The sequence below is a fragment of the Toxotes jaculatrix genome, chromosome 16 (assembly GCF_017976425.1).
Source record: "Toxotes jaculatrix isolate fToxJac2 chromosome 16, fToxJac2.pri, whole genome shotgun sequence".
Classification (NCBI taxonomy): domain Eukaryota; kingdom Metazoa; phylum Chordata; class Actinopteri; family Toxotidae; genus Toxotes; species Toxotes jaculatrix.
The window spans coordinates 23,618,488-23,633,906 of record NC_054409.1 but is presented as its reverse complement, the minus strand read 5'-3'; the positions used below and the strand labels follow the sequence as shown (position 1 = coordinate 23,633,906).

At 42.0% G+C, this 15,419-nt stretch overlaps 1 protein-coding gene across 3 annotated transcripts; it reads left to right on the top strand.

The window, feature by feature from the left end:
- Positions 1 to 694: 694 nt before the first annotated feature.
- On the top strand, positions 695 to 14,941 carry sbno1 (strawberry notch homolog 1 (Drosophila)). 3 transcript variants are annotated; one of them, XM_041058656.1, is made up of 33 exons: positions 695 to 999; positions 2,866 to 2,985; positions 3,084 to 3,182; positions 3,305 to 3,532; positions 3,648 to 3,780; positions 4,204 to 4,298; positions 4,415 to 4,511; positions 4,856 to 5,016; positions 5,462 to 5,595; positions 5,708 to 5,798; positions 5,896 to 6,057; positions 6,189 to 6,324; positions 6,440 to 6,545; positions 6,638 to 6,791; positions 6,883 to 7,065; positions 7,256 to 7,353; positions 7,441 to 7,592; positions 7,778 to 7,987; positions 8,071 to 8,241; positions 8,328 to 8,497; positions 8,620 to 8,751; positions 9,140 to 9,275; positions 9,391 to 9,503; positions 9,620 to 9,691; positions 9,781 to 9,880; positions 10,088 to 10,162; positions 10,296 to 10,442; positions 10,563 to 10,657; positions 10,741 to 10,827; positions 10,979 to 11,116; positions 11,209 to 11,285; positions 11,602 to 11,795; positions 11,892 to 14,941. In XM_041058656.1, the coding sequence occupies exons 2-33, from the start codon at positions 2,866 to 2,868 to the stop codon at positions 12,032 to 12,034; spliced, it is 4,209 nt and encodes a 1,402-aa protein (XP_040914590.1). In that variant the 5' UTR covers positions 695 to 999; the 3' UTR covers positions 12,035 to 14,941. The 3 variants fall into 3 exon arrangements, with proteins under 3 accessions (XP_040914590.1, XP_040914588.1, XP_040914589.1); XM_041058654.1 differs by having other exon boundaries at positions 3,645 to 3,780; XM_041058655.1 differs by lacking the exon at positions 695 to 999 and adding an exon at positions 1,044 to 1,302 and having other exon boundaries at positions 3,645 to 3,780.
- The last annotated feature ends 478 nt before the right edge of the window (positions 14,942 to 15,419 follow it).

The following is a 15,419-nucleotide window of genomic DNA, read 5'->3' as shown; positions in this document are numbered from 1 at the left end:
TGTACTCTTCCCAGCGTTCAGCAGAAATTATGCGCCAGTTAACCATTACATTTTGCAGGTTTAAATATATAACGTAAAACGCAAACCCTCTCACACACAGAGACACACAATTACCTTTGTGCAAATTACTCAAAAACTACCAGGTTGCAGGAGGGAGACACTGTGCATAACCCAACTGTTTCAGTGTGAAAAACGCACATGACTTCTGGACTATAATTTTGCTAGAAGGCATGTAGTAGACTGAAGCAAAGGAAGCACAAAGGACGCACTGAAGCACAGTTGAACTTTGTGCACATCAGCATGATGGTATTGTTTTTTTTTTTCTTTAGTAGGTTGTGTACAACTTGTGAAGGTAAAGGGTAAAAATACAACGTCTTCGACATGCTTGCACACACTCGTGAAAATAAAAAAAAATCATAATAATGGTATCCAAACTATGTAAATGGTTGCATTTTATGATACTTAACTTCATGATAAAGTTAAATAAAAACATTTAGTAATTTAAACTTAATAAACACGGTTATGTTTCCATGTTCACCAAACAGACAAACAAAACAAAACAAAAAACAACACACAACACAGGCTGTGTCCTTCGCTCCCGACCGCCGTGATCAAATTATTTAAGGGAAGCAGCAACAAAGGAAGAGGACGACGAAGAAGAAGAATCTGGATCGTCACTTCCGACAAAGAGCTGACGGGGTCACGTGATGCTGCGTTAGCTCGGCGACTCTGCTATGTTTGTCGTTTGCGTTAACGTTTTAAAAATGCCATTTTTCTCGCCTTTGTCGGTTCATCGTCGTCGAGGGGCGCCCCGCGGCTGCCCAGAGACCCGTTTTCATCGACGCCGGGAGCAGAGTTCGACTGTGAAAACGGCCGCTATGGGGCCGCGCGTCACGTGACCAGCATGCGGCGGAGCGTTTGATAAAAAGATGGCGTGAGCGCGGCGGAGCGGAGAGGACAACAACCCGCCGACCGACCGACCGTCCAACCGACCGTCAGGTAATATCACCTCCGCGGGGGAACCATTCATTTAACACCAACGGAACACCTCTGTCATTAAAAACTGGAACTTAGCGTCGTGTTTTGACACCCGAGGGATATTTTACACGCGGGTTATTTTCGGTTTGAGGCGGTAACGGTAGCGTCGTTAACGCTCCTGGTTGCTAACGTTAGCTAGCGACGGCGATGACACTGCGTGAGAGCAACAACAACCGTGTGAGCTGACCGAGCCGCTCACAGCTGCCGTGATACGGGCTGGGGGAGGACACAGCCAGTCCTGCGGTGGTGTTTTTGTTACCGGAGGTGAGCGCAGTAGCTACACGCTGGCTAACGTTTATCGTTAGTTCACTTTTGAAGCAGCAACAGCAGTAAACGTGACTTAGCTAACCCCAAAACTTGTGTGTTTGAGTGTTAACGAAAAATGCTCGTTAACGCCCAACGGTGTTAGAAGGGGAAAAAAAGTTAGAAACATCAGGTAATAAATGCATAATGCCACCATGTGTGAGGGTGGCTACAGCGGGGGCAAGAAGCGGCTGACATTTCTGACATTTTCAACGTCTGGTCGATCTTTGTTAAATCTTTAGCTCCGCAGTAGTTGAGATGAAGTTCCCTGCTGTTAGTTTGTGCACGTTTGACTTCCCTGCCTCGTCTCGTAACTGTTATTAATGTGAAGGTGTCTTTGAGCTAACAGCACTGCTAAGCTGTGTCACCCTTGGCTAAACCAGGCCAGTTATAAGCTGGTATGACACTGTGACTGTGCCAGTCAGTGGTTAGCTGCCGCGAGTGAGCCATAACCGAACCAAACGTATAACCCGCCGGTTATACGTTTGGTACCGTGACACACCGCAGAGTTAGATCCTGTTTGTTTATAATTATTAACCGGCTGAGTAAATGGAGAGTCCGGGGGGAAGCTGCGTGGAGTCAGAGGGATCAGGAAGTTGAAAGCAAGGCTTTGCAAACACGTGTCTTGTTTTGGGTCACTTTGGGATCAAGACTCGGACTGGATCTGGTGTGTAGACGCATCAGTGATAAATGGTTAACGCTCATTCTTTTATCGTTAGTCTCCCCTCAGAGTCAGTTTATCTCGGTGTTCACATTTAAAGTTTCATTTTCACTTTGCTTTTTTTCGGCGTGCGGTCTTTGGAGATGCGGCGAGACGAACATTTAAATTAGAGGCTTACCATTTCGTTTACATTAGATCGAAATAACAAAAGTTTGGTAGTTTTATGTTAAATATAAAAACGAATTAATGGGTTTATTTTATATCTTTCGAAACCGTTGTTTATTTACCCTTTGCTGTTTGTTTGATCCTACACGTGTGCTTCACATGTGGGTCTTTTTAGTATTTCTAAAGTCTAAGGCTGCAGCTAACATTGTTTTCATTGACGATTAATTGACCAGTTGATTTGGGGGGAAAAAGCAAGTTGTTTAGTATGCAGCAGAGCAAACTACTCATATTTTTGCAGTCTTTGTGCTGTGTTGCAGTATTTTTAGTGCTGCAGCTTGGTTGATTGATTCGTTCATTTATGGTCTGTATAATGTCAGAAAATCATGATAAATGCGGAAGACATTATCCAAAAGCCCAATATTCAATCTTCAGATTTCTTGTTGTCAGAGAGATTCAATTTTCTGTCATACGAGACAAACAAAAGCAAAGAAATATTCGCGTTTACGATTCTGGAAACAAAATGTTTTTGTGTGAAAAATGTTTTAATCATTATCATATTTGTTGCTGATGTATTTTCTTTTGATCAGTGTGTCAGTTAATCATTGTTGGGATGACTTTTTTTTTTTTTTTTTTTTTAACAAATGTCAGCACTGTACAGGGAAGACATTAATATAAAGTTGTATGCTTTTGTCTTGCAGATGGATCCTGGACAGGATTTACTTCTCGCTGCTCTAAGTGAGAGTGGCATTTGCCCAAATGACATTGGCCTATTTGATGTTGATTCTCAGGATGTTGCACAGCCCTCTACAACACAGCAAGTAAGATGATCTTTAGTTTTTGTTATTATTGAGTAGAAGCGTATTATTGATGTTCTCATAACTTGACGTTAATATTCTGATTTCTGCTCCTTTTCCAGTCTATCTCCATCAGTGCCCTGGATGTTGGTGTGGGGACAGAGCCAGTGGAAGTTGTTCGAACGGAGCCACCAGCTCCAGTCCCTATAGTTACCATCAGGGTGAGACTACAGAACATGAAGTTCCCTGAATTAATTATTAAAGAGACAATGCTATGATGCTGCTGATGCTTTGTGGTGTGTATTAACATCAAACTGAACTCTCTTTTCAATATCTCCAACAGCACAAACCTCAGCCATCAACCACCACGTTTGTCTTAAATCAGCTTAATCAGTTGCCGTCACTAGGAGCTGTTGTGACCAAACAATCAGTTACAAACCCAATCAAACACACCATCACGGTCACCAAGGTGGTCCATGTTGCTAATTCAGGCCTGAGAGGTTCATCCACACCCTCCTCCACAACTGTTCCTCCTTCAGCGTCCACAGTAGTGCCTTCTAACAGAGATCAGGTAAGTTTGTGGATCTCGTGTTTTTCATGTTGAATGTGGGGGGGGGGGGGGGGGGGGGGGGGGGGGGGGGGGTGGTTCCTCTTGGTAATGGCTGTACATTTTGTTTTATCAGCAGATTCAGTTGAAAGACCTTCTTAGGACCGGCCATGTGAAGAGCACTGGCCTAAAGGGCAACAGTTTGATGGAGCTGATGAAGCTAAAGCCTCCACCTGACATTGCTCCACCAGTAGCAACAGCCACAGGTCCAAGTAAGTTATTGAAATGTGCATTTAGATTGATGTATGTGAATTAATCATCCCAGTTTGGAGAGGCCTATAAGATGTTTGTAGAAGTTTGTTCTGTTCAGGAACCTTAAAGTTCATAAGAAGTCCAGAAAAACAAAATAAGTGTAGCAGTAAATATTAATTCTTTATGGGTTCTGCCCTCCAGGTGTCTTTCACTTGATGATATAATTATTTCATAATGCAGGTTCAAGTCCTCACACAGGTCATTTAGTCAAACTAGACGTACATATAATCCAACTTGCATGCACACCACGATACATGAATAAGGTTATAGGAAACCTGGTCGTGTATTTTTACATACTGATAATATCAAAACAGTATCTGAAGCTGTGTAAAGAGAAAAGGCGCCTGCATCAGTAACATCTGTTGTCTCTGTTGGTGTTTCAGGTGAAATTAACAATGGGATCAAGAAGGAAGTAATGGGTAAAGATGCTGTCAGGAGCTGGATTAGTGATGATATTAAAGTGCAAAATTTCTCTCTGGTGAGTTTTTTTTAATTGTCATTTAGAAACATGAAATGGTTAGATTTAGGGAGTGCTTATAGGCAGATTAATATTGTGAGAACTTAACGTCTTTTTATGTCAATGTCTGTGTGTAGAAACCCCCGGGGATGAAGGAAGAGGATGAGCCTGAGGAGGAAGAGGAGGATGAGTTGGGTCATGCAGAGACGTATGCAGAGTACATGCCTATGAAGTGTAAGTGAAACTGCTGAGTTAATGGAGTTTAAATGTTTTTTGGTTTTTTTTTGTTGTTTAAAAATACAGAATATTTTGTTTCCTAATATCATTGCAGTAGCATTGTTTGGTTATGAGTTTGAAACACACATGCCATGGTAACACTAGGTACAGTTAGCCGTCAACTGTAGCCAGACCAACTTAATTTGCAGTATTCAACCAGCCACTGTGTAATCAGGCCTGATGAAAATCAGTGGATCGAGCGATAACGGCTCAGTCCTGGTTGATGACAATCAAATCAAACAAAATACATCCCTGTCATTGTTTGTGGGTTGATCCACTGACCAGTGAGTTTGTCAATCTAGTAAAGATTGGCCAGCGGCATCCTGATCCTGTGGTGGAGACCAGTTCCCTGTCCAGTGTTAGCCCTCCAGATGTGTGGTACAGACTGTCCATCCCAGAAGAGGTCATTGATCAGGGCTGCCTGTCTGCTCTGCAGCTTGAAGCCATCACGTACGCGGCTCAGGTAAGCAGGTTTAATATTTGTGAAGCTTTTGAAAATGAAAACCATGACACGAAAGGAAAAAATGAACAAATTTCTGTTATAATGCAAAGTCTTATTCAATAATCTGCATCTGCAGAATCACACATATTCATCTGCCTGGTAAAACCTCCACTTTTTAAAATTTTTCATTTTTAGCTTTTAATATTATGTTTTTTTTTTCTAAGTTTTACTTGAGTTTGTCATGAGAAGCATCTTTGGGTTTATTGAAAACAGTCACATAAATAAAACGTACTAAAAGTTGTATTATTACACATTTCTTGTTGACTGAAACTAGACTAAAACAGCAAACAGCTACAGTGCGACAAATACAAACATTTTTGTTTTAGATTGAAGCAGCTTGTGTTTTTTTTTTTTTTTTTTTTTTTTTTTAATGTGTTTATGTGAGATTCTTTTCTCTGTACCACAGCAACATGAGACATTCCTCCCTAGCGGTGATCGAGCTGCCTATTTGATTGGTGATGGAGCTGGTGTGGGCAAAGGCCGGACCATTGCAGGGATCATCTATGAGAATTACCTGTTAGGCCGGAAGAGATCACTTTGGTAAATCTCTTGCATTACATTTCACACTGAGGGTGACACTATTACATTTCTGATAAATGTTTTGCCGATAAAATTCCCTAATTTGTCTTATATTTTCACCACTTTTATTCAGGTTTAGTGTCTCAAATGACCTGAAGTATGATGCTGAACGGGATTTAAGGGACATCGGAGCCAAAAACATTCAGGTTCATTCACTGAATAAGGTAAGATGCCTCTATGATTTATGGATGACAACAACGAGAAGTCTTTACTGGCTGGTTAATGTCAAAGTGTGACTCAATTACACTTTTAAATTCTCAGTTCAAATATGGAAAAATCTCCTCAAAACACAATGGGAGTGTGAAGAAAGGTGTGATCTTCGCCACCTACTCCTCCTTGATAGGCGAGAGCCAATCAGGAGGCAAGTACAAGACCAGATTTGAGCAACTTCTCCACTGGTGCGGGGAGGACTTCGATGGAGTCGTATCCTTTCATAGAAGCTCTCTGAAGGCGCCGCTCCAATCAAGTTATAAACATGGCCATTTAAATAAGATCGTTTTCTGCCGTCTGCTTCTCAGAAATGCAAACAGTTTTCCTTAACCAGATGTCTCCAGATTGTCTATGACGAGTGTCACAAAGCCAAAAATGTGTGTCCCATTGGATCGTCCAAACCTACAAAAACCGGGCTTGCAGTGTTGGAACTGCAGAATAAACTCCCCAAGGCTCGAATTGTGTACGCGAGTGCTACAGGTTAGTAGATGTAATCAGTGGAAATTTGCTTCTGGGAATGAACAGGCAGACTGAACTACGGTGAGGACGGTGAATCTATGCAAATACTGAAAATATTGTACCTGTTTCTGTGTAGGTGCCTCTGAACCACGGAACATGGCCTACATGAACCGGCTGGGCATCTGGGGCCACAAAACGCCCTTCAGAGAATTTGGCAACTTCATCCAAGCTGTTGAGCGCAGGTTAGTTTGATCTTTTTCTATGTGACAGCAAAAAAAAAATGTCTCCAAAGGAAAATCACGTGCTGACATGTATGTTTTTGTGCATTTTTCAGAGGTGTTGGCGCCATGGAGATAGTAGCTATGGACATGAAACTGAGGGGGATGTACATCGCAAGACAGCTGAGTTTTACAGGTGTGACTTTCAAGATTGATGAGGTTCCGCTGACTCAGCAATACATCAACATGTACAACAAGTCTGTGAGGCTGGTAAGTAAATAAAAAATATAGACTACATGTTAAATATGTTGTTGTTTGTATTTACTAAGCTGATTTCATTCTTCTCTCCTGCGTCTCCCAGTGGGTGAGTGCACGTGAGAAGTTCCAGCAGGCGGCAAATCTGATGGATGCAGAACAACGGATGAAGAAATCCATGTGGGGCCAGTTCTGGTCCGCTCACCAGCGATTCTTCAAATATCTCTGCATTGCATCCAAAGTCCGCCGAGTGGTCCAGCTGGCCAGAGAAGAGGTCCAGAATGGAAAGGTGAGACTGTGCTGAAACATGGCCAGCTGCTAATACAGGCCAGATTAATAAAAAAAAAAAAAAAAAAAAGAGAGAGAAATAAAGTCCCTGGCCGCCCTTAAAGTTAAAAAGTAATTTGTTCCTCAGTACATCAACGATGCTCAGTGGTATCATCAGTGAATACAGTACTAACAAGCTATTTCATCTGCAGTGTGTGGTAATTGGTCTTCAGTCCACTGGTGAAGCAAGAACACTGGAGGCCTTGGAGGAAGGCGGAGGAGAACTCAATGACTTTGTGTCAACTGCAAAGTATGGACTGACTGATGATGATGATTCTCACAGAATTTAATCCGGTTAAAAATAAGTGTCACTGTAATAAAATGGTTTTCGTTGCAGAGGTGTGCTGCAGTCCCTGATTGAGAAGCACTTTCCAGCTCCGGACAGACAGAAGCTTTACAGCCTGTTAGGCATCGACCTCTCAGCTAAGAAGACTCCCTCTCCCAGTGACACTGCGGCAGAACTGCAACAGAAGGGCAAGAAAAGGAAAGGTAAGGAAAATTAAAAGCAGATCATTAATAGCTAGAACTGACTCACACTTAACCTATAATCTTGCGTTGTCAGAGGAGTCCACGAATAACCGATGCCTTATCTGGATTCTTATGAACAGAATTTTGCTATTTATATTTTTAATCTGTATACATTTTTTTTCATCGTTCTGTGGTCATTTCTCCAGGTTCAGAGGTCAAAAAGCAGCAGAAGAAGAGGCCTCGCAAACATGGTGGCCTGTCAGGTACAAGCTCCGAGGACAGCCAGTCAGAGGATTCGGACAGAGAGTCTGGTAAAGACTTCGACAGTGACGACAGCTTCAAATCTGTGAGCTCAGCAGATGAAGACGACGATTTCAACCCATTCAGAGACGAGTCTGACGACGACGAGGAAGACGGTGAGACCGAGAGAGGTTGTGTATGTTGAATGAAGATGTTTCAGATCAGTGCTAATTGGAATTCTTTATGTGTTCCTGTTTAGACCCATGGCTTATCAGAAAGGAACCAAAGAAAGGGAAAGAAAAGAAGAAGAAAAAGAGAAGGAAGAGTATCGATCCAGACTCCATTCAAAGTGCCTTGTTAGCCTCTGGGCTGGGCTCCACCAGGCCTGCTTTCACTGCCTCTGTTAACCCCCCCAGTGCCCCTGCCACAGGTAAGCACCGCGCGTCAAAGCACAATTATAACACTGATGCAGTCTTTTTAGGGTTAATCAATGTCTTGTTTTTACTTGTTCATAAGTCAAGGCAGAGAGTCAGGATAGCTGCCTAACAAGTCAGGACGCAGTGGAACACGCCCAGAAAATGAAGAAAGATCTGCTGGAAAAACTGGAGGAGCTGGCAGAGGATCTACCTCCCAACACCCTGGACGAGCTCATCGATGAACTGGGTGGACCTGACAATGTGGCTGAGGTACCGCGAATGTCCTCTGTGTAGCCTTTAATAATTCTGTTTTTTGGGCTTTTAAAGCTGGATCAGTTTAACTAACTTAGCTGTTTTGTTTTTTTTTGTTTTTTTATTCAACTGTGCTTCAGATGACTGGCCGTAAAGGTCGTGTGGTCAGTAATGACGATGGCAGCATCAGCTATGAATCTCGCTCTGAGCTGGATGTGCCAGTGGAAATCCTCAATCTCACAGAGAAGCAGAGGTTCATGGATGGAGAGAAGGTAAAGTCACTGTGGAAATGGGTTTCATAGAACATCTCATAAGCTTACTCGCTTACTCTGGATCAGAACTGGTTTTAGGTCAGATTTAAGCTCACGTCTGAGCTTAAATGGATGCAGACTGAGACCCTCCCTTTTGAGCCCAGTTCTCAAGTCTGCACCATTTTAAACTTTCACATCTGCTCAAATGAACCAGTGCACTGATGAGGTGTGAAGTCCACCCTTTGTTTACCAGCTCTGCTAAATTTAATAATGCAGAACCTGTGCTCTGTACTGTAACTGTGTTTCTCAGTGTTATACTGAGGGATGTGAAACCAGTGACAGCACTGACAGCTGCTAATTCCACTTTCTTATGTGAGAAGTAACATGAGTTGTTTTTCTCTCCAACTAGAACATAGCCATCATCTCAGAGGCTGCCAGCTCAGGTATATCCCTGCAGGCCGATCGTCGAGTAAAGAACCAGCGGCGAAGAGTCCACATGACACTTGAGCTGCCGTGGAGCGCAGACAGAGCCATACAGCAGTTTGGTCAGTAGATATTAACCCTTTGGATCCTCTGTTCTCCTTTTGATGTAGCAGATATAAAATGATCACAGCGTGGTTTGAAATGTACCAAAGTTTCCGTTCTGTTGTTTGGACGCAGGGAGAACTCACAGGTCAAACCAGGTCACGGCTCCAGAATATGTCTTCCTCATATCAGAGCTCGCAGGAGAGCAGAGGTTTGCATCCATTGTCGCCAAAAGACTTGAAAGCCTGGTAAGGACTCATCGAATCCTCCGTCACGACTTATTTTGTTCTGGTGGGAATGTGTTTCCCATCATTCATCATTTATACCACACCTGAATTCCATTTGTTGTCATTCTCTCTCGAAGGGTGCGCTCACTCACGGAGACCGAAGAGCAACAGAAACCCGTGATCTCAGCAGGTTTAATTTTGACAACAAAGTAAGTGAGTCAAGCGTTTGTCCGAGAGAAGCTCAGCTCGGAGTTGTGTTTATCAACCAGCGGCTCACTCATGTTTGTCTTTGCCACAGTACGGCAGAAACGCTCTGGAAATTGTAATGAAGTCGATCGTAAAGCTGGATTCTCCATTAGTCTCTCCGCCCACTGACTTTAAAGGTGACTTCTTCAAAGGTATGACTCATACCATTTCAAACAAGGCAGGGAATTAATGTCCTTTTACTCTGACATTCGCACAATCCATTGTGTTTGCTTCACCACTAGTTCACCCGTAGTTTCCTGTAATTATGGTGTGTCATATCGATTCCTTGGTGTTTTTAAAAAAAAAATCTGTGTTTCTCGTCTGTGACTCTTAGTAATAACAGTATTTTTCTTGTGCAGAAATCCAAAGTGGATTAATAGGCGTGGGCCTCATTAATGTGGAGGACAGATCTGGCGCGCTGACACTGGACAAAGGTGATTTCAAATAATCAGAAAGAAGGATGGTGTTACAGCTGTTCTTGCTGTTAAATTTCATGTGCAACGCAAACGTAGACTGATGCTGAAAGTTTTAAATAAATCTAATGCATATGCTTTGTTACTGTGACAGACTATAACAACATGGGGAAGTTCCTGAACCGTATTTTGGGCATGGAGGTCCAGCAGCAGAACGCCTTGTTCCAGTACTTCTCTGACACGCTGGCAGCAGTGATCCAGGAAGCCAAGAAGAACGGCAGATATGACATGGGCATTCTTGGTAAGATAGTTTTATCATCCCTCATTTTATCATTAAACCGTTTTCACAAATACAGAAGTAAAACTGGATGAATTCGAACGGTATCGGCTGTGTGTAAAAATCTGTCTCCTCTTGATTCAGATCTGGGCTCTGGTGATGAGAAGGTGAAGAAGGTAGACTGCAGGAAATTCCTCACACCAGGCTACACCACATCAGGACACGTGGAACTCTACACGGTAAGTTCATCATTATTTAGGTGGGATATGTCGTAGATCGATGTGACTGAACTGACTTTATATCGGCGTGTCTCTGTTCTCAGGTGAGTGTGGAGAGGGGAATGTCGTGGGAAGAAGCCACTCATGCTTGGGCAGATCAGAATGGACCAGATGATGGTTTCTATGTACAGGTAAGACTGGGAATGTTTCTCACTTTAAAAACTGATTTGATATTGGTAAATTGATTGGAGATATGAATGTGATCTTTTCAATTCAAAAAGATTTGACCTCCATGGCCAGCCATGCCCCTTCAGGTACACACAACGTGTGTTTCATTTTCAGATGAGGAACAACAAGAAAACAGCCATACTGGTCAAAGAGGTGAACACCAAGAAGAGGCTGTTCCTGGTGTACAGGCCAAACACGGGCAGACAACTCAAACTGGAGACATACGCAGACATCAAGAAGAAGTTTAAAAAGGTAACACAACATCATTTTCACTGAAATTGTCATGATAAGAGCACAGAATGCTTTATATGGTGAATCATGACCTTTTTTTTTTTGGTTGTTAGGTCTTGTCACAAGATGCCAAACAGCACTGGACCGACCAGTACACGTCTTCTGCAAAAATCTGCTCTCATGCATTTTGGTATGGGTACTTTAATTAAAATGTTTATTCTTTTCAGAAATGAAACTATATATTCGTGATTCATTTTTAAAGATTTACATCTTCAGTAGGAAGTAATGGATGTGTGTCTGAGAGCTGCAGAGTGCAGAAGTCTCAGAACTGAGGCAGACTAACATTTCTTTTTGTGGGATTTGTTGACTACCGCCTGTCATCATTTAAAGCTGCTGCTAAAATTAAAGCTTAACTGTTAAAATTGATCAGTCAACATAAAAATCTTTGCTTTCATCTTGTGTATGGTTGTAAATATCAGTGTGTGTGTGTGTTATTCTGCCCACAGGCGTGGGAACTGTAAGAAAGCGTCAGTGGGTCTGCTGTGTGAAGTCGGTCTTCGGTGTAGGACGTACTACGTTCTCTGCGGCTCGGTGCTCAGTGTGTGGAACGAGCTGGAGGAAGTACTAACCCCCGTCAGTGGAACCAATGTAAAGGTGCAGATCGTACGTCTCAGAACAGAAGATGGACAGAGGATAGTTGGTAAGTTCAGGACTTCTACTTTAAAAAATGGGTAAATGATCCTTTCATATTTCTCACAGGCTCATGGTTCATTCTTAATCTGTATTTCTTTCTCAGGACTGATTATTCCAGCGAACTGTGTGTCTCCGTTAATTAACAAGCTGTCAACATCGGACCAGTGCCAGCAGCGCGCTGTGCAGGAGCAGCAGAAGCGGCAGCAGCTCCACCCTCAAAGTCTCAGTCACGCACCCAACACATAGTTTAGGTGGACTACTCAGCTTCATGGGTGTCTGTCCCATCTCCACCCGAGTTCACGTCCCCACTCTAAAGGGATCTGGCTCCATCAATGTCTGTCTCTGCACTGCAGGCTCCGGGACCACTGTCCCTCGTTCTGCACCCTCACCCCCCCCCCCCCCCCCCCCCCCCCCTCCTTCCCATTGTCTCTGAGGGTCAGAGGTGTCACACCAAGCTGTGGTGATTCTCAGATGTAAAGCAGTGGTTGTACAGAGAAAAGATTTCAGGGGTTTTTCTTTTTTTAATTTTAATCTCCAGAGACTCTTGTTTTCACCTAGAGAGATTTGACAGGTGAGATATTGTCCTCTGACATTCAGAGTGAAAAGATTTGTGATATATTGATCCAGACAGAGTTTAAACCTAGAGGGTGTGTTGGCCTGTGGCTGTCGTCGTCCACCTCTCACACACGCTTTAAGCTCTTAAATCCAGATTATCTGGTATGAAGCAGAGACCTTGCTTTCCTGGTCCAGACTAAAGGTGGACGAGACAAAGACCACCATGTCTTTCAAAGTGTGAGAGCTTTTTGTGATTCATTACAAAATGGCATTTAATGCTAACCTGCAATCCCATAGTAATATATGAACTGTCAGTTTATCACTCCTCAGACATTATTCAGCACTAATATCGGGGAAGAATTTGTTCTTTGAAATAGAAAAAGTGATGCAGACCATGAGTTACCTGCAGGACACCTGATGTGTGCTGTTTTTTTAGATGTCACAGAGCATCAGAAAAAAAACCTAATATATCAGGTCTGGTTATGATTCGCTCGTGAGACAAAGACCAAAATGTCATTACTGTCAAAAAAACAGAAAAACCAAACCCTTGCCTCGTTATCACAGACCAGTTTGTTTTGCTTTTAAATGTGTTTTGTGCAGGTGATCAAAGTTCCTTGGTTCCTTTTATTCCGTTTTCAGAAGTTTGTTCCTCTTTGTCCGTAACAGCCAGGAGTTTGTCAAATGTGCCTTTGTATCAGTACAAACAGCCGCTGCAGTCAGGCACCTTCACAAAGCACTAAGAAGGGAAGATTTGGTCGTTTCAGTGTCAGCTGTCTGCTTATGTCTATTTATAGCACACGAACGTAAGAAAATATTTCCCAAAGACGATGAGACAGTAAAAACATCTGAGGAACGAGTTAAGCTCGAGTTATCAGCAAACCAGGATTTCTCTTCAGGCAGTATTTGGTGTAGGGAGTCAGTGGGCAGTGCCGTGTACTCATTTAAAAAAAAAAAAAAAAGTCTCCCTGTTCAGCATTTATAAACACACTTATTAAACTGTTTAAATCACACTGTGATGTAGTTATAAGCAGATATTTGGACACTTAACATTGTTCAGTATTTGTTAACTGTTCTATCTTCTCCTGTGAAGATGTATTTTATATCAGTACAACTGTGTTTCAGTATATTGTCATTCATCATCTGTTTCTACACCAGTATCCACTCGTGTGTGTGTGTCCACAGGAGCAGTTATATTGTTGACAGATACATTGATAAACACTTACTTCTGCTTATAATCTCATTATAGTGTGTTATAAATATTAATATACTACTTATAATTGTTAAATAGGGGGACTTTGCTGAGAAGTTGTTGCTGTGTACTTAAGCAGTTCAGATTTGTGCTTCCTCATCCCAGTCAATCAAAAACCTTTTTTCTGGACTTGATCTCACAGGTTGTTTAAAAACCACCTCCGGTTTTTTACCTCCACTTTGCCTCAGTCAGCTTTTTTCCTGGTCTGGTGGGACGTTGGTGATACCTGGCTGAATTAGCTGCAATTCACATGGGAAACAAATGCTATAAAGCAGCCAAGGAATTCTGAGAAATGTGAAACGCATGTCCTTGACAAAAACCCATCACCAGACAGTTTTCAGAGCCGTCTCTGTGCTCTGCTCACAGGTGTTCTGTTTTTTTTTTTTGTTTGTTTTTTTTCCGCTCTTTGCCTGTTTTTAAATTGAAATCCACTCAGGGGTTAAACTCATACAAAGACCCTCTTTGAAAAAATCTTAGGTTTTACAGTATATCTGAAACGCATGACTTTAACTCAAATGATCCTTCTACACCTCTGCTCAGTAATGTTACTCTGTGGCTCTGTCTTTAGCTGTATTTACAGCTCCTTCTTTTCACAGTACATGTTCCTAAAACGCCTCCTTCTAATTCCACTGCTTTCTTGAGCCCAGTTGTAATTAAAATCAGTGATTGCTTCTGTTGAATAGTGTACCTCTGCCTCCTCAGTCCTGTATTGCATTATACTTGATCTGCACTGGAAGGGACAGACCAAAGTCTGGATACGTGAGCTGTCCTCATAGCTGATAATTAAAGATGTGTTTTCTGTCACAGTACGCTCAGACACATCATTAACCTGTGGATTAGTTACTGTTATTACGTGTGTATTCTCTCCTGTGTTTCATTGATGCGTTCAAAGACAAGTGAAAAAGGAAGGAAAAAGTCTTTGTATCATACTTACGTGCATTTTGTACAATTTGTAAAAGGATCCAAACTGAAATTCTTCACGCAGCACATCTCACCTGTTGGACAGTACAGAGAGAGACCTTAATGAAAACACCTCTAAGGTCTTCTCTCTGATTGGAAGTCACATCTTTTAGAATGTCCACCATGTAAAAGCCAACAACTCATGTTTTTATTTTGTCTTTTGAGGGGTTATGTTAAACGGGCTGCTGACATGCTAACGTTGTTTTTGAATGCCGTAAAAAGTCGCAGCAGATCGGCTCCTCTGAAGTTCAAACACTCGAAGGACTTTTTTTTTTTTCCTTTTCCTTTTATCATTGCACGAGTTGCACTACTGACAAGAGTTGTACAAAAATTCAACATGACCTGTACATGATTGAGTGCTATGCTCAATAAAGCTTGGTATACTTCTACCTCATGGAGCTGGTTATTATAGTATAGAACTGCATCCTGCCACTGAATCACAGCTCAGTTACTTCAGAGAAACCATATCATATAGACTATTTTATTTTGGCATGTTAATGTGATCTTTGGTTCTGCTTTCATTGAAAGGCGTCCTCGGCTGTTTCCTACGTATGTTTCCAAGACTAGATGTTCACTGAGCTTCAGATCCTTGAAAATATAACTTAAGTTAAAGCATAATTTTAACCATATACTGGCGGGTGGTTTCATCTACAGTGAATCTTATTTAATAAGCTGATCATTTGTTTTGTTTGTTAAATCTTGATTTGTGAAATAAGGAGTAACTAAAGCTGACACATTAATGTAGTGATTTTCCTCTGAGCTGCAGAAGAATAAAAGTTTAAAAAGGCATCAAATTAAAATAAAAAAAATACAACTACCTTCAATTTTTGCTAAAACAACACTTGTGCTAATGTTCTTATAGAAATA

Coding starts and splice junctions, on each gene's coding strand:
- sbno1 (XM_041058654.1), top strand. CDS start 2,866: ATGGATCCTGGACAGGATTTACTTCTCGCTGCTCTAAGTGAGAGTGGC. Junction 7,593..7,777: donor GAAGGGCAAGAAAAGGAAAG/GTAAGGAAAATT, acceptor TCATTTCTCCAG/GTTCAGAGGTCAAAAAGCAG. Junction 10,163..10,295: donor CGCGCTGACACTGGACAAAG/GTGATTTCAAAT, acceptor TTACTGTGACAG/ACTATAACAACATGGGGAAG.